This window comes from Pimephales promelas, chromosome 1 (genome assembly GCF_988280905.1).
Source record: "Pimephales promelas chromosome 1, fPimPro1.hap1.1, whole genome shotgun sequence".
NCBI lineage: Eukaryota > Metazoa > Chordata > Actinopteri > Cypriniformes > Leuciscidae > Pimephales > Pimephales promelas.
Genome location: NC_142769.1, coordinates 49,777,361 through 49,801,091, shown reverse-complemented (window position 1 = coordinate 49,801,091; position 23,731 = coordinate 49,777,361). Strand labels below are relative to the sequence as shown.

General features: G+C 35.6%; 1 protein-coding gene across 7 annotated transcripts in view; it reads left to right on the top strand.

Annotated features, from left to right (window-relative positions):
- The window catches only part of clcn3 (Cl-/H+ antiporter 3), a 50,315-nt gene that overhangs the window by 1,152 nt on the left and 25,432 nt on the right, over positions 1 to 23,731 (top strand). For 4 of the 7 annotated variants that reach the window (XM_039658628.2, XM_039658631.2, XM_039658632.2 and 1 more), the window contains exons 2-4: positions 8,082 to 8,257; positions 21,687 to 21,853; positions 22,797 to 22,896. In XM_039658628.2, coding sequence (XP_039514562.2) covers positions 8,098 to 8,257; positions 21,687 to 21,853; positions 22,797 to 22,896 — 427 coding nt within the window. In that variant the 5' untranslated portion in view covers positions 8,082 to 8,097. Of the gene's footprint in view, positions 1 to 4,218; positions 4,317 to 8,081; positions 8,258 to 12,833; positions 13,023 to 21,686; positions 21,854 to 22,796; positions 22,897 to 23,731 lie in introns of those variants that run through there. The other 3 variants (XM_039658633.2, XM_039658630.2, XM_039658629.2) reach the window with 2 other exon arrangements.

The window sequence follows — 23,731 nt, the reverse complement described above, 5'->3', positions numbered from 1 at the left end:
CTGCGTGGTATACTTGTAATTGTGAGTTATAAAGTCATAATGGAGATGTGATCTTGGAATTGCGTGATATAAAGTCAGAATTGAGATATAAACTAGGAAAAGATTAAGTTATTACACTCGAAATTTTTAGATACCAGTGAAAATTCACAATTTTTGAGAAATGTGAGTTATAAAATTGAGAGATCAACTTGGAATTGTGAGTGATATAAAGTCAGAATAGCATGATATCAAATCGAAATTGCACTTTATTTTTTATTTTATACGTACTTTATTTTCTGAGAGTGTGTACGACGCAGTATTACAGGATGTGTTTCTGCTGTATGTCATCTTTACTAGTCTTGCATGTTGAGTCAAATGGATCTGAAAGCGCTGATTCATCTCCAGGCAACAGTCACCTAGGCGATCCTTCCATGACAACACAGAGAGAGAGAGAGAGATGATGATGATGAAAGTTGTGTAAGAGTGTTTGTTTGATGTATTTAGTTACATTTTATTCAGGACATAATCATTTAATCCGCAGGGAGCGTGAGAAACAGCCAGACTGCACCGGAAACACTCGCTTAATGGTGTGTGTAACTCATAAACAACCGTCTGGTGTAGATTGATCTCAGTTTTGTGTAGCCCTACTTGCTGGACATGTTCTTCTTGATGTGATTTAAGGTCTCATCTAACACCGTGCTTTATTCACTCTCTGTTCACACACTTCTCTTGCTGACATCACTCAGTCGTTGCTATGGTAACCTGATGGCTGGGCTTTGCTGGTGTCAGTCATCCATGTGGCAGGATCTAAATCAAGACCCATCAGGGCTGCCCGACACACTGCCTATCTAAAACCAAACTTTTATTTTCTAAAAAAATAATATGGAAAAAAAACAACAACAATCTAAATATTGTATTTGAAAATAAACACAAATTTGGTTGCAATATAATAAATAGGATTAAGTTAATTGATAAATAAAAAGAAAATTGAATAAGTCAATAATTGTGTAAATAAATAAATACATATACAGTAAAGTGCTATAGTTAGAACATTTTATAATTTACTTAATATATAATATAATATAACAAAAAATATCTGTATTATAAAGTAATAACGTTTTAACACACTTGCGAAATTAACAGATATTTTATTTAGTTTTGATGTTTTACTAAATTGTGTGATGCGTTGTCTGGAATTTGTCCATGATTCAGGAGTATGTTGGTATAAGTTTGTTTTATATTCTTTTTTTTTTAATTCATATTACTAAAAACAACAACAACTGCGGTTTTTACATAATACTTTGAGTACCATTCGAGTAATGACAATAACTTATGATATTCAGCTATCAGCACATGATTTTTTCCCAGGGATGCACCGATATTAGGGATGGGCAATGATTAATTGCATCCAAAATAAAAGTTTGTGTTTACATAATATATGTGTGTGTAGTGTGTATAATTAATTTGTATATATAAATACCCACACATGCATGTATATATTTAAGAAAAATGTGTTAATAATATATCAAATATTTATATTTATATATAATATTAATTGTGAATAAATATATATATAATATATACATGCACATATTTCTTTAATATATACATGCATGTGTGGGTATTTATATATACAAATTAATTATACACACTACACACACATATATTATGTAAACACAAACTTTTATTTTGGATGCAATTAATCGCGATTAATCATTGCCCAACCCTAACCGATATGAATTTGTTTTATTTAAAGAAGAAAGCCGATAACTGATATATTGACCGATAAATCTGAATCCAAATTTTTATCTACTTTTTGAGAGCCTGATTACAAAAAATAATAACAAAAGTCTCAACATTCATTCCAGGAAATAATCCAGTATTTATCGGCTTTAATGCATCGGCCAATTTTTCTTATCGGGCCGATAATGATGACATTAAATATGAACATATATCAGCTGATATCGATATATCGTGCATCCCTACTTTTTTCTTTTTCATAATAATACACCGGTGCACTTAATATTTGTCTGTAAATATGTCATATTTGTCCCTCCTCATGTTGAATGAGTTTTCATTGGCTCTGTGATTAACTCTTGGATCTCTTGGAAACATGCTCTTCATTCAGAGGAAACGAAAGGCATGAAGTAAACAATATATTTATATAACACCATTTATTTATTTATTTATTACAATTATAATGTTTATTATTATTCAAACCTTTATGTTAAATTATTATTTTTTGACAAAACAAATATTTATATTTATTTTTTATTATTTAGCAACATTAATAATTTTTAGCTATTATTATTTAAACTTGTATTAATCAAATATTTATTTTTATTAACAAATTATATATATATATATATACACACACACAAAAAAAATTAATATTACAGACAAATAATGGTATTTTACAACAACAATAATATGACATGTATTTTTATTTATTAATTAATATTATTATTTAGCAACATTAATAATACTTATTATTATTATTATTTATAATTTTACTATTATTATTCAAACCTGTATATATAAATATAAATACAATGAATACACAAACAATATTTAATAATAATGGTATTTCTTAATAATAAAGTAATTAATAATAACATTTAATTTATTATTTATGTGAAAAAAGAAATTAAAGTAAGAATAATACGTTTCCTGTGGTCATGTCACTTTGGATTGTACGTAGAATATGAAAGCGTGCTCCGGACGCTGCCATTGTAAAGCTGGTTAATTATTTCCATCGATGTTATTATTAATGATTCCAGTCCAGCCGAGGCTTGTGACTCTGCACACGAGGACTCGTGATTCGTCTCAGACACACACACATTGGAGAAAGAGAGAGAAAAGTGAGAGAGAGAGTGACAGTGAGTTGAAAAGTACAAAAACACAGATCCTGACAATCAAGAAGTCTGTCATCAATAACATGAAGCTCTTAGAGTGTACAAACAAGGAAGAACACACACAACAATTATTTCAAGCAATGGAGGAGTTAGTGAATACCAGTAACGCCTAGAACTTTTAGAACAGTAAGAACTTTTGGAGCATTTGGAACTTTTAGAACAGTAATAACTTCTGTAACGTTTAGAACAGTAAGAACATTTAGAATAGTATAAGAAATTTTGGAACAGTAAGATCTTTTGGAGCATTTGGAACTTTTAGAACAGTAATAACTTTTGGAACATTAAGAACTTTTGGAACGTTTAGAACAGTAAGAACATTTAGAACAGTAAGAACTTTTGGAACAGTAAGAGCTTTTGGAGCATTTGGAACTTTTAGAACAGTAATAACTTTTGGAACATTAAGAACTTTTGAAACATTTAGAACAGTAAGAACATTTAGAACAGTTAAGAACTTTTGGAACTTTTGGAACAGTAAGAACTTTTGGAACTTTTGGAACAGTAAGAACTTTTGGAACAGTAAGAACATTTGGAACATTTAGAACAGTAAGAACTTTTGGAACTTTCGGAACAGTAAGAACTTTTGAAACAGTAAGAACTTTTGGAACTTTTGGAACAGTAAGAACTTTTGGAACTTTTGGAACAGTAAGAACTTTTGGAACAGTAAGAACTTTTGAAACTTTTGGAACAGTAAGAACTTTTGGAACAGTAAGAACATTTGGAACATTTAGAACAGTAAGAACTTTTGGAACTTTCGGAACAGTAAGAACTTTTGGAACAGTAAGAACTTTTGGAACAGTAAGAACATTTGGAACATTTAGAACAGTAAGAACTTTTGGAACTTTCGGAACAGTAAGAACTTTTGGAGCATTTGGAACTTTTAGAACTTTTGAAACATTTGGAACTCTCTCTCTAAGAGTAACAGGAAAGAGCACTCCCTCCGTTTTCTGTTGACTTTGAGAAGGATTGTGATTCGATCTGGCATGAAGGACTCTTCCTATTAAACTACGGAAAAATGTGATTGCAGGGAAAACATTAGATTTGATCAACAACATGTTTAGAAACAATACATGTGCTGTAAATATAGAGAATAAACAAACACAGAACGAGGAGACTGTTCATGAAAATGTATTGTGTTTATTTACTTATTAATTGGTTTTAAAAATTTTGTTTATGCATAACCTAATCATTATTTTGTTCAATGCTCATGTATTTGCAATGACACGTCATGCCAATAACACTCATTTGAAATAGTGAGAGAGAGAGAGAGAGAGAGAGAGGTTGAACAACAACAGGCAAGCGTGAGGTGACACAGAGAAACACTGATGCGTTCGGTATAGTGGAGAAGCAGCCGTGGCTCACTCTCTCTCTCTCTCTCGTAATGAAGCGGACGGCTGCTGTGATGACAGTCTCTCTGGATTTACTGTAAGTCACCATCTTCCTCTGTCTGTTTGTCCCTTACTTGACGACTTATTAGTGGATCACTACATCTAATATCACATATCATTGTGTGATTGTGTGATTTTTCAGAGGGTGAGTTTTGTACTTTGTACTGTGAGTGAAGGACTGAGCTTAGCTCTGACTCAGGGTTTAATACAGTAAAGTCTAGTGTACTTGTACTCTGAATGACACACACACACACACACACACACACACACACACAGTGTCTGAACACTTGCTGCTGTCATTTACCGTGTTGTTTTCACACTCTGTGTGAATATTCTGCGCTCTGTCCAACAGGAGGCGACACAGCGGATAGGATGTTTGTTTGCTTGTTTGTTTGTTTATTATTAATAATAATAGGAAAGTCTGCATTTATATATTCATTATAATAATATTAATAAACCTGCATGGCATTCAATTATTCATAATATCTATGATTATTGTTAATAATAATAATAATAATAATGAAACTGGTATCTATTTGTTTGTTTGTTTATTTTTATAACAACAACTAATAATAATTAAACCTGCATCACATTCATTTATTCACAATATCTATTTATTATTATTAATAATAATAATAACGAAACCTAATGGCATTCAATAATTTTACTATTATTATTCAAACCTGTATATATAAATATAAATACAATGAATACACAAACAATATTTAATAATAATGGTATTTCTTAATAATAAAGTAATTAATAATAACATTTAATTTATTATTTATGTGAAAAAAGAAATTAAAGTAAGAATAATACGTTTCCTGTGGTCATGTCACTTTGGATTGTACGTAGAATATGAAAGCGTGCTCCGGACGCTGCCATTGTAAAGCTGGTTAATTATTTCCATCGATGTTATTATTAATGATTCCAGTCCAGCCGAGGCTTGTGACTCTGCACACGAGGACTCGTGATTCGTCTCAGACACACACACATGGGGAAAGAGAGAGAAAAGTGAGAGAGAGAGTGACAGTGAGTTGAAAAGTCAAGTACATTTTAAAACATGAGTTAAACGCTTTTATGAATATATCTATTAATCCGTCCATTACACCGGCGTTATTTCCGTGTGTGTGTGTGTGTATGTGTGTTCGCTTGATTAAACTGACCCCTTATCCCTGCATTATACCGTCCTCCACGCCTGATCTGTGAAGTGTGTGTGTGGTGAGGGACGTGTCTTCAGTCTGTCGTTGAGGAGCTCAGTTTGCTGAATCACGTCACCTGACTGTGTGTGAGTGTGTGTGTGTGTGTGTGTATGTGTGTGTTCTCAGGGTGTTGTGCTGATAAATGGAGTCTGAGCAGTTGTGCCCACATAGCAACATTGTTTCGGCCCAGATCCGGCCCACATCTGGCACTTGTGGGATGCGGATCTGGCCCACATGCAACAATGTCTGTGTATATTAAAGGGTTAGTTCACCCAAAAATGAAAATTAAGTCAGTAATTACTCACCCCCATGCTGTTCCAACCCCGTAAGACCTTCGTTCATCTTCGCAACACAAATAAAGATATTTTTGATTGAATCTGAGAGCTAGATCAGTCCTCCATAGACTGCCTAAGGGACTGGCTCTTGACGGCCCATAAAGTCATTAAAGAAAAGGTTTAAATTTTCCATGTGCCTACAGCGGCTCAATTATAAGTTTATTAAGCGACGAGAATACTTTTTGTGCGAAAAAACAAAAATAACGACTTAATTCCACTATTCCATTACTTCCTTATGGGCACATGCGCGAGAACTGAGATGAGGACGTTCTCCTTCCTCTACTTCTTGTTACCGGCTGCTCACCGCAGGAGTTTTACCGCCACCTACCGTATAAGATGATGTGCTGATATAGCTGGAAGCGCAAAACTTTCTGTTTACAAGCAGAGGAAGATGCGCGCTGTGTACACGCTTTTCAATTTGCGTATTTTCCGCACTATAAGGTGCACATAAAAGCCTTTAATCTTCTCAAAAAACGACAGTGTTCCTTATAATCCGGAGCGCCTTATATATGGATCATCATTTTAAACGGTAGGTGGCGGTAAAACTCCTGAGCGGTGAGCAGCCGGTAACAAGAAGTAGACGAATGAGAACGTCCTCGTCTCAGTTCTCGCGCATGCGCCCATAAGGAAGTGTGGAATAGTGGAATAAAGTCGTTATTTATGTTTTTTTCGCACAAAAAGTAGTCTCGTCGCTTGATAAACGTATAATTGAGCCGCTGTAGGCACATGGAATATTTAAACCTTTTCTTTAATGACTTTATGGGCCGTCAAGAGCCAGTCCCTTAGGCAGTCTATGTAGGACTGATCCAGCTCTCAGATTCAATCAAAAATATCTTTATTTGTGTTCCGAAGATGAACGAAGGTCTTACGGGGTTGGAACAGCATGGGGGTGAGTAATTAAAGACTTAATTTTCATTTTTGGGTGAACTAACCCTTTAAACATGGGGTCATCTCAACCTAATAAGCCTGTTAACAAACAGAATCACTGAAGGAAAAAAGAGAATAGAAAAAGAGACGAGCAGAACAAGAACAACTGACTTTAGACACAGTCTTAGATAAAAATCACCTGAAGAGAAAAGAAGACATTAAATCTGAAGATCTCAGCAGAGGAGGATAAAACAACTCCACAAACAGCATTACCAGCTTCACTTATTACTAACCAGACTGACTTTATTTCTGTCAGACTTCTACAGAAGATCTTATTGAGAACTAACAGAGGTTTAACTCTGTGTTTCATTTGAAGCCAGCACAACATCAGAATCTCTGAAGGAGAAAATCGTAATTGGTTACCATTATGGAGATCAGTGTTTGCTTTAGTTGGGCTCTTGAGCCTAAAGACATTTATTTTTTAATTTGTTTGGCTATTGTGTTTTTGTTATAACAGCCAAATGAACAAAGAGAGAAGGTGATTTAATGGTGTTGATTGTGCTATAACATAATCAATAATTGGCCTGAATCACTGAGAGGGTAAATTCAGAGTTAAGCTTTGTATCTTATGGATATTATTGCAGAACTGTTGTTGTGGAATATGCCTTTTCTATTAAATCCAAATTATCAAATCAATTACAAAAAAAAAAACAACTTAAAAATATGTCAGATAGGCACATACAGACATCAAGAATTAGCATATGAATCTCAACAATGGTGACAAAAAGATTAACTCTGAACATAAGCTCATTAGTTATTCATACAGCAGTGCATGATGGGAGCCATGAATAAGGTTTGATTGGTGGCATCCAGAATACACTGCAAAATGCTTTATAATTGTCACCATTATTGAGATTCACAGGCTGATTCTTGATGTCTTTTTAAAATTAAGTTTTAAAAAAGTTATCTGGATTACATTGTAAAAGTTAAAGAATATTATGATTTTCAAGGACATTGTTGTAACATTATAACAATAAAGTAAATTTATCTCAGAAATTGTGCTCTACTCAGGTCAAATGATCGTGAAATAATGACAATGTTAAACAGCAAACACCATGAAATCACCTTTTCTCTTTGTTCATTTGGCTGTTATAACAGAAGTACAATAGCCGAACAAATTCAAAAATAATTGTCTTTAGGCTCAAGAGCCCAACTAAAGCAAACACTGAGTGGGCCACCCAAGGGCCGTCATTAATTGCTGCATGTGGGCCAGATCCGCATGCCACAAGTGCCAGATGTGGGCCGGATCTGGGCCGAAACAATGTTGCTATGTGGGTGTGTGTGTTCTGCTGTGCTGAGAAATGGAGTCTGAAGAGTTGTGTGTGTGTGTGTTCTCAGGGTGCTGTGCTGATAAATGGAGTCTGAGCAGTTGTTCTCCAGAGGCTACGGCAGGAACAGCTACAACAGCATCACGAGCGCCAGCAGTGACGAAGAGCTTCTCGATGGAGCCGGCGTCATCATGGACTTCCACACAACAGAAGACGACAACCTTCTCGATGGGGACGCGTCTCCAGGTACACACACACACACTCCTACAGACGCCGCCTTATGAGACCGAGGGCGTGTTTACACTAGAGATGCACTCATATGAAGATTTTGGCCAATACCGATAATTCTTTATATTTGAAAGCCGATAACCGAAATATCGATATAAATACATATATCATTTTTGAGAGTCTGATTACAAAAACAAAAGTCTCACCATTGAAACCCATGTCCCAAGCAATATTCTTTCTTATTATAATTTGATGAAGTCAGGGGAATCCCTGCCGCCATTTTGAAGTGCGTTCCACTTTGTGAAGTGGACGAGGGAAGTGTATTTGGACAGACCCTCGCCCCAGAGTGATTTTACTACATTTGTACACTTCAGGCGGCTCAAATATCCCACAATGCAACACGATTGAAACATCACCGCAGATCTCGTCTAATCACCACCACTACGAACAACTCTACGATATATATAATAATTATATTTTTTTTATTTAAAACAACCCAAACACATCTATATACATTTGGATGCTGCATTAAACAAATTCTTAAAGGGAAAACATAAATAAATAATAAATCAACTCCAAAGCTGATTCGAAGTGACTTCGGATGTTCCAGTTCCCGTCAGTAGTCGGCACTCGTGAGACGTTAGCAGTGACGCACACCGAGTGAACGAACGCACCAATAGTGACCATCCTGGGATTCTGACACTCTCTTTCCAACACACTATGCTTTGGGACACTTAAACGGAAACGATCTGAAGAGAAAACGTGGCGTTGTGCTATCGCTTTTTATTCTGCTTTAAGTCGAGAGTTATGGGTGGGAAATCCGCGTGCATTTGGTGTGTGAAATTCGATGTAGTGTGCACTCCAGGCGGCTAGGTGGCGATGTGGAGCACTGCAACACAACAACACCAAGTCCGCACGCATTCGTACAACCAGAGAATGTCTAATTGAAGAGAATTGGCACTGGCTGGTTACTTCCAGATTCTGGACTGGCTGCAGTAACGCGTCTCTGTCCATGCGGGGGCGCTCGCGGTCGAGTGCAGAATGAATGGGAGTCAATGAAGAAATCCACTTTTCTCAGGATGTAATTTTTTGTCAAGTAATTTGAAAGTTGCGTTCAAAGGGGAGGGCTAAGATAATACACTCAGCTGAAAATTGCATTTTTAAGTTCACTTATCTGTTCTGTGATGACGTCACACAATAGCAGAATGCTAGCGTGTTTCGGCCAATAACGGCCTAACCTGTAAGAAATCAAAAGGACATAAGTACTCGTTCATTCGACTTTTGGCCTATAATCTATATTGAACTTGCGGAATCAACAATAAAATCTATTTTGATTTAACGACAAGCAGGTGAAAGAGACACATTTAGCCGTTTAGCCCCATAGACTCCCATTCATTCTGCACTCGCCCGTGATCACCTCCAGTGGAATTCTAATGGAACTGCAACCAAGATGATACACAACGGGGCTAATAGGAAGTGCCAAGGCTCTCCGTTAGACGGGCTCTGGTACAACCTTCATTGTTGTGTTTTGCATTTTTATCCTTTAGATGGTGGAGCGTTTAAGATTTCCACTCTGTAGGGGGGTTTCACTTTTTTTGCGTTTTTTTTTTTTGCAAAGTCTCTTCTGCTCACCAAGGCTGCACTTATTTGATTAAATGTATTTGATACAGTAAAAAAAACAGTATTGTGAAAATATTATTACAATTTAAAATAAATGTTTTCTATGTGAATATCAAAGCTAAATATTCATCATTACTTTTCAGTCTTCAGTCCTATTAATGATGAAATCTTTCTAATATGACGATTTGCTGCTCAAGAAACATTATTATCAATGTGTTTATTTTTGTGGAAACATCTTTTCCGGAGTAATTGATCGAAATCAAGAACAGCATTCATTTGAAATATAAATCTTTTGTAATATTAAATATGCATTTACTGCCACTTTTGATCAATTGAATGCATCCTTGCTGAGTAAAAGGTATAATTTCTTTTTTTTGGGTGGAAGTGTGTATTGGGTCAGTGTTTCTTTTGGCTGTTGCTATTGGATTTGTGCCTGTGGGACCCAGAGCTGCTTCTGTGAGTGTGTGTCTTTATATAGATGTGTGTTTTCTGCATGAGATCTGTTCATTATTCATGAGTCCGGCAGAGCTTTGTTGAATGGACCAGCAAACACAACAAGAGTCTCTGGGAAATATGGAGGTGTCACGTTTCAGACTCTCTCAAACACTCGTTGCCTGTCCGACACGGCCTGCGCAGAGGGGGAACCAGGAACGGATCGGGATTTAGGGCGAGAAAAATTGAATTGCTAGTTTTCTGAGGGAAAAAAGTTTTTTAAAATGCGATTTTAAAAAAAAATGGAAGAAAAAGATAGCTGGTTTGCTGTGCTTGATTGTAGGGCTGCACAATCTGGACAAAATTAGACTATATATATATATATCAATATGGCTTTATTATAATAATAATAATAATAATACATTTGTATTATTATTAAATAAAATATAAAAACTACTAAACACAGAAGATGAAATATTACTATTGTAATATTTAAATAAAAAAGACACAATATGATGTGAAAATATTTTTTTTTACATTTTTTTTATTTATTATATTTTATTTATTTACATTACAACTGTAAAATTTTAAATTGTGAAAACTTTGTGTAAGTATATATCAATATGGATGTAAAATAATAGTAATAATTATTATTTAAAAGAATAAAATAAGCAATATTACCGTTATAATATTTCACCAAAAAAAAAATCGAATAATTATTAAATACAATATAAAACATTACTTTAACTGTAAAATTACAATACTAATATTTATGGATGTTTTAATTTAATTTCTTAATGCACAATTTGGCCCAAATTTTGTCAGCAGATATCAATATGGATATAAAATAATAATAATTATTGTTGTTGTTATTTTTAATCAATAAATGAATGTATAGTAAAACAACACTGCAAACTAAATAAAATTATTACTATTTTAATATTTCATTGTAAAATAAAACACATCGTATGTAAATTACTTTTATTTTACAATACAACTGTAAAATTACAATAATAATATTTATGACTGTTTTGATTTTGATTTCTTTAAGCACCTTTTGCCCTAATATTTTGTGACCATATCAAATATATCATATATGGATTAAATAATGTATACTACAAACTAAAACATATAAATATTACTGTTGTTGTATTTAAGAAAAACTATAATAATAATACTTTTATTTTACATTAAAACTGTACAATTTCAAGATTAACCTTAATGGTTGTCTTTTAAACATGAAATTTTAAACAAGGCATTTTGCATTCACGAATACACAAATTCGTTTTTATTTTTTAATAATCGTGCAGCGCTACAATCTGAGAGAGCTACTTTATTAATCGATGGGAAATCCGGTGGGAAACTATCATGACTGAAGCCGAGTCAGACCGGAAACGTGTGTGTATATAAAGAAATGCCACATGGGAACCAGTTTGACTGGCCTTTCACCTTGAAGAGGCGTTCCAGTGAGTTCAGACTGGTATCCATTTACTCCGGTTGTTGCTGTATGGGAGTACGTGTCAGATGTGTGTTGCTGTTTATAACCTCGGTGTGATGAAGAGGGTCTCTGGCGCTTCACCCTCACAGGTGTTCAGTTTCAATGCTCCGCTTGTGATGATTTCTGAACCAGAAAACACTAGCAGGACTGAGGCGCTCTGATTTAAACACCATAACAAAGCCTATGGGGGACCTCATCACATAGTCCAGACATGTTGCATGGCAACAGCAGGATTATTGCTAAAGGTAAATGGTGATCGTGGGGTGTGAAGGTCTACTTTCTTGAGTACTGAAATGGTTCTAGGTGCTTCTGTGTGTGTGTGTGTGTGTGTCAAGTCAAGCCACCTTTATTTATATAGCGCTTTTTACAATGCAGATTATTTGTAAGCAGCTTTACTAATTTAGTTCATTTATATATAGCTGCCCTGGAGTAAACAGTGATGTCATCATCCAGCTCAGTTCAGTTCTCATATAAAACTGTCAATGCAGATCAGTAATATTGTTGAATATTAGTGTCCCTAACTAAGCAAGCCAAAGGTGACAGTGGCAAGGAACCAAAACAAGAAATTGTTTTAAAAAAAATCACAAGAAATGATTAATTATTAATCACAAATGGCAAAACAGCCATGTAAATTGATTGGTCTGTTTTGAAATGGTGTCTATAAAATGAAAAAGCCTTTTGTGCGCTGCTTTCATGTCATATTTAGGCTGAAATATCTCGAATATCTAAGAAGTACTTCTTATTTACACAGTTGTGTGTACATTTTGAAGACATATCGTAATATAATTGTGTCGTTCCATGATACAAACAGACAGGCTAGCCGCTAGCAAACCGAACGCGACGGTTTTTTTATTTATTTATTTTTATTAGACATAAGACAACCATGAAACATTAACAGATATAACAAGACATCCAAAAAGATAATTACTAAAAAATAAATAAAAAATAGCATACAATAAAGTAAACCGAATGCGACGTGTGTGAGTGCGTTTCGAGCGTGCTGACGTCATTGGCTGCCGCATTGACGCACTGGAGTGACGCAATCGCGCAGCTGTCTTCTCAATCTCACTCATTCAGCGCTGTGATCATGGCCGCCGCGCTCTCTCCGGCTGCCCGAGCGCGCCTGTGACCCGAGGATCGCGATGATCGGTGTGGAGGAGGACTCCGCAGACCCCTATCTCCCATACGACGGTGGAGGGGACACGATCCCCCTGCACGAGCTTAGCGGCAGAGGTACGTCACTATCCGACCGTCCGCGGACCGAGACACTGATCGCCGATAATCGATATACGTGTATCAGCCTGTATGCGCGCGCGTCATGTGTGTTGTCCGAGTGTGTCGGAGCGCGTTTGCTGACAGGAGACAGTTTTTCACACGCACTAATAGGTGTGTGTTTGTTATTACATCAGTGGGAGCGTGTTGCAATGCACTAATAATAACGTGTTGCATTTGCAACAGATGCAAAAACGCACATAATGCGACAGTTCACTCGTCTCTCACACTCATGCATGCGGTGTGTTGTTTTTATGTGCGTTATCAGAATGAAAATGTGATTTATTTATTTATATGATTCCTTGTGACATGCGTGTATTTTGTGCATGCGTATGTGTGTGTTGCTTGACTTGTTTTGCTACACTGAAATCAGATAATGGTTTAGTTTAGATCTACTGATGGCATTGGGTTTGTGACAGGGTCTGGTTTAGCGCACAGTAAATATCATTAACTTAGTAAATGGACACTGAAGCATCTGTGAGTGTGTGTTTTGCACCCTTATCTCAGGAGATCTCTAGGTGTGTGTTATGTATTTTTGTTGTTGCATCCTGGATTTTAGGGTTATTATTAGAGTTAACTAAAACCACAAAGCTTTTTCATTGCTTTATTAATTTTATTTCAGCTAGTTGCCAAGGCAATATGAAAACTAGTACAAAAATAGTAATAAAACTGCTATATCAATAACACTAACGTAGCACAGAGTTATTGAAATTGCCTGTGTCATTCATGATTCATAATTCCAACAGGAAAGACTTGTTGCTCTCCTCTTTGTGTGTGCTGTAATACACTAAGGATAAAAGTCACATGACCTGAAGAATAATCCATCACGATTCGCTGTGACCCTCCGCAGGGGCGGTTCTGGGGTCAGTGGATATTCAGGGCTTTCGCCCCAAACTAAAATTGGGTATTTTTTTTTAAAGGAAAAAGAAAAAGGCTTATTATATTAGTGAAAATAATTAAACTATTAGCGAATTAAATTTTATTTAAGTATGCAATATGCATACATTCTACATGAATCAATGAAATTACAGCACATTTTCAATTCAAAAAGGAAAAATTGAAAAAAAAAAAACATTTGCGTCACGGGTTACTGTCGGTAGTTATACATTTTCTATTGTAAAACGGTTGTCAAATATAAAATGTTTATCTAGTTTCATTTTACCAGTCATTCATTCACTGGTAACACCCTTCTGTGAACGGTAAGCCCCGCCTTCTTTAATCATTTTGATATTGATATTGAGCTAGACCGCTGATCTTTTAGTCATCATAACAAACAGAGCCGTGGCTAATGGAGTGCATCAATAATATCAAATACACTTCAGTCAATCTCTTATTTGCATCTTAAGTTTATTGACAATAATCTTGACTGGTTTGCGAAAGGTTTTTCAAGGCTTGAAATACCTCACTTTGCATATAATATATTAGTTTCACCTTTTAAGTTGAATTTAGTGTTGTCACGATACCAAAATTATTGTTTCAATACCAATTGCGATTTCGATACTTTTCCCGAATAGGAAAAGTAGGTCTATTTCTCACAAGGCGTTTGTTTCACGTGCACCTCCTGGTCTGTGCTCTTTAAATGCTGTAATAACCTACATGCACATGCTCTGATTATTATCATATAGCCTATAAATCATTTTAGCGGATGTTTTGTATGCTTTATTTTTATTTATGCTATGAAAGTTGGGGGGTAAAGTTGTACTCCTAATACAAAAATAAATAAAACATCTCCAGTTAACTAGCAGAGCATTCATTTAGTTGCCTATTAAATAAGAGATCTAGCCCTAAAAAGTGTTGGTTTTTTTTTTGTTTTTTTTAATCAAGCGGAGCGCTCTTTTTCGCTGCCATCAGTTGCATGGATACGGTGTCTTTTTAACACGGGTCCTAAAGTTCTTGTCTGATCATAACCCTTCAGTGATTTTCCTCTGAGCTTTTCTCTTTTGTAATGTCTCTCAGCCATCTGTCTTTCTACAGCAGTGTTTCCCAACCCTGTTCCTGGCGGCACACCAACACTGCGTGTTTTCTTTGTCTCCCTAATCAAACACACCTGATTCAACTCATCAGCTCATTAACCCACCTGATTATGAGCTGATGGGTTGAGTCAGGTGTGGGAGACAAAGAATACACGCAGTGTTGGTGTGCCGCCAGGAACAGGGTGGGGAAAAACTGTTCTACAGTATTGGACACGCATGGACACGCCCCCTACTGCTGATTGGCTCCATAGGCAGCGTGAGATCTAATAGGCCTCATTCACAAAAATGTACACTTCTACAGTGCCATCGCACCACAGACATATAAAAACATATGGACGTAGTGTCCGTGACGTCACCCGTAGGTTTCTGAAAGCATTTCTGAAGCCTAAAGTGGGCGGAGCCGGCCATCGCCATCTTGGCAGTGCGTCACTCTTGGATAAATAAATGGGCAAAGATGCGATTAGCTGAAGTGACGTGATGCTAACAGATAGCAGACGAGTGACCTCAGCGGCAATCCACCTGTCACTCAAGTGGCCACGCCCCTAATTATGCAGAACTTTAAGGCTTAATATAATTTAAATGGATGAGTTGTAAAAAAAAATTCACCCCCAAAGACTTCTGTAAACACATTAGTCTGCTGTAAAGTTGTGGATTTTAACACGGGAGTCTATGGGATTGACTCTCTTTTGCGGCCGGACTCTAGTGGCCAGTCGATGAACTGCAGTTTAAGTCACTTCAGTGTTTGATTCAAGAGAGAGACCACAAGGTTGCCGCTTGCATCGCACATCTGCGGTTCAAAAGTAAACTCAGAATTGAATCAGAACTGCTGGCATTGCACATCTGTTATTATATATATTGATAATATATCTGCTTCTGCGTTGCCTGTTATCGGACCTGGATGAGGACGAGCGCGAGCGTCCTAAAATATGCCGTCAGGTCATCCGGTGTCAGACGAGCCACAGCACAAACAAACACGTCTCTGTCATATTTAGCGAGTGCAGACGAACATGAACACAACACACACTTCTCACCTCACGGGCTTAAATAGCACATCCCTGTAAATGTTCACTTTGGCTGACGTTCTCAGTGTAATGTTAAATTGTTAAATTGTGAAGCAGTTTTAAAAGATATAAAAGCCCGTGAGACAAATGGCTTCACTCATTATTTTTTAGTCTCGATTTTCAGTTGAAAATCCCTAAAACGAGTTAAATTTACTTGAAAAGTGTCCGATTTTAAGACTTGTGATCCTATTAGCTGTTATTAAAATGATTAATGCAATATTCATATTAATGAATTGTTAAAATGTTTGTTTTTTTCTCTCTCTGCAATGGCAGATTGTGAAAAAAAATCACTAGTTTGTACTTAAACATATAAAAAGAACAAATTACACTCGTATTAAAGAGATATTCTCTAAAAGTAACTCTATTTTTGCAAATTTTAGATGGAGGACCTGTAAAATAAGGGAAAAAACACTAGTTTTTTTATGTTTCATAGATAGTAACGCTTTGGTTACTCTTGCACTGCTTTTTATTCACAATAACAGCATTTTAGTGTGTTTCTGCATATATAATGTTTTAGCTCATCTGATTATGCTTTTGAGTTTCTGTGTTTAGCACATTTTACCATGCTCCCGTAAGCAGTGCAACATTTTGATTAGAGCCAGACCGATATATCGGCAGACCGATATTATCAGCCGATATTAGGCATTTTCCAAATTATCGGTATCTGCAGTTATAATGGCCGATTAAATGAATATTTCAAAAATAAAATAAAAATGAACGAAACACGCTTGAACCATGTCATGAGTGTTGGAGTTGTATAGTTTGTCCACCAGAGGGCACTCTACACCGTTCCTGTTGGCAACACTCGTCGAGTTGGTCACGAGACATACATTGCTTGAATAACAATTAAAAGATCATCCGCATCAGTTCTCTAAACTCAAATAAGCAGGACAACATTTGTGACTATCATGTCCAGTTTTGCTGCTGTTAAATAAGCCGAGAGTGAAGCGGAATTAGCTAGTAATAGTTACGTTACGTTGTTACAGTGTAGTCGACTGACTGTCCTTTTAATTTTTGACAATGTGACTGAAGTATTTCTTTAATAGCGCGAGACAGTTATAGCAATGAGACGCATCATCTCTCCTTGGCCTGTTGTATTGAAAATGTATGTTTTACAATTTGCAGTATGACGTTATCCATTGCTAAATCATAGACTAGCTAACCACAAAGCTAGCTAATGTAACTATCATCAGTCTGTTCTGTTGTGACAATAAATTAAACAAGTTTCATTTTAAAAAGCATTATCATATTATTTTAGTTAAAACTCATAAATAACTACAAATAACGTGTTGGGGAAATCTGTTCATGTTTTGTTGTTCATTTCTGAAATAAAAAAAATAAATAAAACAATATCGGCCGATATATCGGAATATCGGATTTTAAAACCAACAAATATTTGTATCGGTATCGGCTTTCAAAATCCTTTATCGGTCGGGCTCTAATTTTGATAGAGGCCTCAGCTCGTCTCGTGTGTGTGTGTGTGTGTGTTTACACTGTTGTAGGAGGAATCAGGGACACAAAGATGAAATGCACTGGAATCAAATGGACTTTAACATGCAGTTTAGTGAGAGCTTGAATCACAGATCTGGCCTCTTCCTCTGACACGAGCACACACTCTTCAGTGACACACACATGTGCTGTTGTGGCCTTGAGTCGCCCGAGGGTCTCTCTGCTCTCTGTGAGTCAGCGGGACGCCTTGGTTCGCTGTACTCGTGTCGGTGTGCGTCTGGTTTAATCTCTGCGGTTTGTTACGCATTAATCTCGCTCCTGTGAAGAACGTTGAGGGGATTTCTGGTAGTCAATAATTTTGTAAATGTTCTCAAAACTCAAAAAAAAAAATTCTTCATGCCTTAAAATAGCTTGAATGTAACTTGACACCCTTGCCTCATTAGTATACGCGATTCTATAAATATGCAAATGAGCCCCGCCTCCACTCACTCACTCAGCTCAGAGATTCACTGGTTGGCGATCACACATTGATCTGATTGGTTACAAGGTCGTGTGTGACGTCAGAACAACACCAGCGATTTCAAACTGTGTTTTTGAGACTGTGTTTGGTTCACTGCAGTTTTAAAGAGGAAATACTCAGCAATGCTGTCGACTTATGAACTTTCACAGTTTGTCTTAAAGCATATTAAAATAACACAAATAAACAACATTAAAAAGCTGGATTTTAAACACTGGGCGACTAAATATATTTTGAGATTCTCTCGATATTGTTAAAGATTTCAATTTCCCCTTGTGAAATCTTAAACCCTAATCAGGTGACTGTCACATGACTAGTATAACAGGAGTCTGAGTGTGTTCTTCCACTTCCTGACGGTTATATGTCATAGTTTTTAAAATGTTAGCGCCATGAACAAATAAATGCTTTGTATATAGTTTTTTTCTAAATTGTCGAAGGCCTTTTATATTTTTAACTGCTAATGATCTTCAGTGTCATACTCTACTAATAGATAACAGATTTCATTAAAAAATTAATAATAATAAAACAAGCTATCAATATTAACACAACATGAATATTGATTAATTATATTAATATTTAAAAGCATTAAGTGAAATTATTGCTGTCCGCTATTATTAAAAATATGAATTCTAATTGATGATAAATTGATTTATTTAACAAAGTATAATAATTCATAAATAATAGTAATTAAATAACAATACAATAAGCTATTAATTTGAACTCAAAACAATACAAAATTTAAAATTTGATATTAAAAGGTATTAAAATGAAATGATAGCCATTATCTATATGTTTAAAAAAAGAAAATGCAATTAATAATCAAAATATTTGTATTAATAAAGAATAATAATAAAATGAGCAAATCTTTAACACAAAACAATAATTTTATTCATATTTACTTGGTATTGAAATAAGAATATGTTTAGAAAATACACATTAAATAATAAAATTGCTTATTGCTAAATAATAAATAAATTGATAAAACTATTCATATTTACAAATTATTCAAACCAACCATCAGCTGTTTATTATTAACAATATTAATAATAGTTAAATAATAAACAAAATTCATAATTTAAAAAAATATTAATATTAACACACCAATGAATCAAGTCACCTTGATTATTAAAAAAATAAATATTTTTATAATTCTTTCAATATGATTTGATACTTGCAAATGAGTCATGCTTTACTTGCGGTTTTGTGCCGTTATTAATAACACCTGCACACACACACATTTTCCATGCCGTGCAAGTCTAGATGTTGCTCTCACTTATGTTGCTCTTGGCCTGTGTTTGTCCTCATCACATGATGCATGTATTTATATTTGTAAGAATGACATTTCATGTGCTATTTCTGGGTTTACAGTAACTTTTTACTTTTTTATCAGTGTAACCTTGTTAGCGTTGAGCTGAGTCACCGGCTAGATCTGATTCTAGAAAAGGGAAGTGTGTGTACAAGCGAGTGTTTCTCTAGTCAAGCGCGTGACGGTGTGTGTCGGATCTGTGTAGTAAAGCTGATTAGCTGATTATCAGCTGTTGTGCTGCGGTTACGGCCTGAACGGTCTCGGGACACCACACACACACACACACGTCCAAGTGACCCAGATCTCTGCCTTTATTGAGTCGGCCACTATGGACATCAGAAAAGATGATGTAATGAGTGTTGAACGAAGGTGAAGGGTTCGATTTGTTCAGTTCACTAACCCTCAAGTAAGAGTCACTAAATAGTAAAGGTTCACTCGTCGAATCATCTGTCTCAAATCCTGCCCATGCAATTGCGCATCTATCTTGGAAACATGGGACTTTTGAATTGTTTATTGTTTGGATATAATCATTGACGTCTACGATAATGCAAATCCTCTTTTGAAAGTAACTTGGCGCTTCAAATAAAGACAAATGTATCATTACTTCGTTACACCAATAGGTGGCGACAGGGTACTGTTAAAAATGTTTTTGTCATTTAATTATTCATTCAAGAGTTTTGTTCAAAAACGCTGGTCTGTCCAGTTATGGAAAAAGTGAAGCGTTTGAGTGAGTCTTTGAATAATTCGTTCAAGCGATTTGTTCAAAAATGCTGATTCATTCAGCAATGAAACAATTGAAGTCTTTATGAGTGAGTCATTGAATCATTCATTCAAGAGATGCGATTCGTTCAGCAATGAAACAATTGAAGTCTTTATGAGTGAGTCATTAAATCAGTCATTCAAATAGATTTGTTCAAAAACGCTGATTCGTCCAGGAACTAAACATTTGAAGTCTTTATGAGTGAGTCATTGAATCATTCATTCAAGTGATTTATTCAAAAACGCTGATTCGTCCAGTTACGAAACAAGTCTTTATGAGTGAGTCATTATTTCATTCATTCAAGAGATGTGATTCGTTCAGCAATGAAACAATTGAAGTCTTTATGAGCGAGTCATTAAATCAGTCATTCAAATAGATTTGTTCAAAAACGCCGATTCGTCCAGGAACGAAACATTTGAAGTCTTTATGAGTGAGTCATTGAATCAGTCATTCAAGAGATTCGTTCAAAAACGCTGATTCGTCCAGTTATGAAAGAAGTCTTTATGAGTGAGTCATTGAATCATTCATTCAAGAGATGCAATTCGTTCAGCAATGAAACAATTGAAGTCTTTATGAGCGAGTCATTAAATCAGTCATTCAAATAGATTTGTTCAAAAACGCCGATTCGTCCAGGAACGAAACATTTGAAGTCTTTATGAGTGAGTCATTGAATCATTCATTCAAGAGATTCGTTCAAAAACGCTGATTCGTCCACTTATAAAAAACAAGTCTTTATTAGTGAGTCATTGAATCATTCATTCAAGAGATGCGATTCGTTCAGCAATGAAACAATTGAAGTCTTTATGAGTGAGTCATTGAATCATTCATTCAAGAAATTTGTTCAACAATGCTAATTTGTCCAGTTATGAAACAAGTGAAGTCTTTGAGTGAGTCATTGAATCATTCATTCAAGAGATTTGTTCAAAAACGCTGATGCGTCCAGTTACGAAACAAATTAAGTCTTTATGAGTGAGTCATTGAATCAATTATTCAAGAGATTCGTTCAAAAATGCTGATTCGTCCAGTCATGAAACAAGTGAGGTCTTTATATAGAGTCATTGAATCATTCATTTAAGAGATTCGTTCAAAAACGCTGATTCGTTCAGCAATGAAACAATTGAAGTCTTCATGAGTGAGTCATTGAATCAATCATTCAAACTTTTTTTTTTAATTATTATCAATTCAGATTAATTAAACATTTTAATTAGGTGGCAGCAATTCATTTTTTGTCAGAACCTCTAGTAATTTATTTTGTTTGTTCATAATCGTGGGAGAATCGCAATCTCTGTTTAAAAAAAAAAAATGTGATTCAGAATCGTGCAGCTCTTCAATATGTACATGTATTTAAAGTTTCTCGATGGAGTACGCTTTAATAATCCTATGAATGCATTAAAAATACAGAATCGATGCATTAATCACAATCACGTCGAATCTCTTTATAAAAACAAATAATTCTAAATCGTCAAATATTGAATCGTTCCTATGAATGCTGAACGGAATGGCATTTTGTTGGTGTTCAGTGTTTTAACCACGCTGCCCCTCCTCGTGTGTGTTTGCAGGGTCGAACTACGCCATGTCTAACGGGGGCGGTGGAGGCGGGGCCAGTAGCTCCACACACCTGCTGGACCTGCTGGAGGAGCCCATCCCCGGCGTGGGGACCTACGACGACTTCCACACCATCGACTGGGTCCGGGAGAAGTGCAAAGACCGAGAGCGCCACCGCAAGGTAACGTGGGAACGATGTGAACCTTCAGGTCATGGTTTGAGTAGTTTTACGTTTTTACTAATGTTTATATCAGTATAGTTGTTTTTTTTCATGCTGTGGGTATTTTTAAATCCAATTAAAATTAAATACTTCGCACATGAAAGGAGCTTATTCTACTTATATTTATTTATTATATATTTATTTTTGAAACTTTAATGTTCTATTAATGTTTTGGAAGGAACTTGAACTCCATCTTAATTAATTTTTTTAACTCCTCATTTGCATTTATTATTATTTATTGCTTTAGTATTTACATTTTTTATTTATTTATGTACATATTTATTTACTTTTTTGAATATTTTTGGAACTGCAGCTCTACATATTGACTATTTTTGAAAACCTGAACTGACTCATTGTTATTTATTTATTTATTTATTTATTTATTACACTCTCATATGTATTTATTTATTATTATCTTCAGTATTTATTTTTCTACATATTTATTTAATTAGCAGAAAATTTAACACCATCTTAAATTATTTATTTAATTTATTTTTGTAAATAAACTCCATCTCTATATTATGTTTTATGATTGATTTATTATTTGCATGTTTTATTTATTTATTTATTTGTGTAAACTTGATGCAAACTAAAAGATATGATTAATCATAACAAATTAATCAAATAAAAGTGCTTCATTACATTTCATTTTTGTTTAATTACTTTATATTTATGGAGTATTTAAGTTAAATTCAGTCATACGGCAAATGCGACTCAGTGCAGTGCGAGCGTAGTAACATATAAATGAATCAGGGTTTTTTTAGGCAAATGAACTTCCTGCGGAACGGAAAGTGATACTGTGGTGTTAAAAGTGACCAGCGACTGAGAGTCTGTCATATTGAAACTTCAGAGTCGGCAGCTTTTTTTGCATCTGTATTTACGCATGTTTTGTTCATCCGTGTAGATAAACAGTAAAAAGAAGGAATCAGCATGGGAATTCACCAAGAGCCTGTACGACGCCTGGTCAGGGTGGCTGGTGGTCACGCTAACAGGACTTGCATCAGGTAAACGCCACACACACACACAAAATCCATCTTTGTGAGGTCATTCACTGACACTATGCAATGTCAGAGATAACACCTAACTGCCTTACCCTGAACAATAATAATAATAATCCCTAAAACTAGGGGTGCACGATATATCGAATCAATATCGTTATCGCGATATCACGTTGCTCGATATCCATATCGAAAGTGTCGCGATATTTACGCAATATTTTTTTTATGATGCGTCTGGTCCGACATGCACCGCTGCATTTCCCCCCCGACTCATTTCCTGATTCTCCTTCTCCATAAACAATATTAAATCAAGAGAGGTTTAACTTTTCATGCTACAGATTTCCCACAGTGGTCAGAAAGAACAGGAGAGACACTTTGTTTTTCTCAATATAAAGTCGCTACTCGCTCCAAAGCTAACCGCCGTCACTCTCTCACTTCTCCCTTGCTCTCCAACCACACAGTCCCACACACACACACACTTGCCGGCGGCTCGACGCGCACACCAGCGCACAAGTATTAAACATCAGGCCACGGTCCACCTGGCAACTTCATGCGTTTTCACTGATCGGATAGCTATCTGACTTATCAAAATACGATCTTCAATTCCCGCGCTATATGCAGATTTAACGGAGTTCACGTCACCGAAAGCAACAGTTACGAGCTGCGTTTTATGATCATCAGGTAAAATAAGAGTTCGTTTATTTAATTTTAATGAAGATAACTGTGAAAAGCGTCTGCGACTTACTTTCACTTTGATAGTTTGCGCGTTGGCGTGATGAAAAGTAAAATCAGCAGCTGCTCATCTGCGGTGATGCGTGTTGCAGTCGCGCGCGTCGTCATA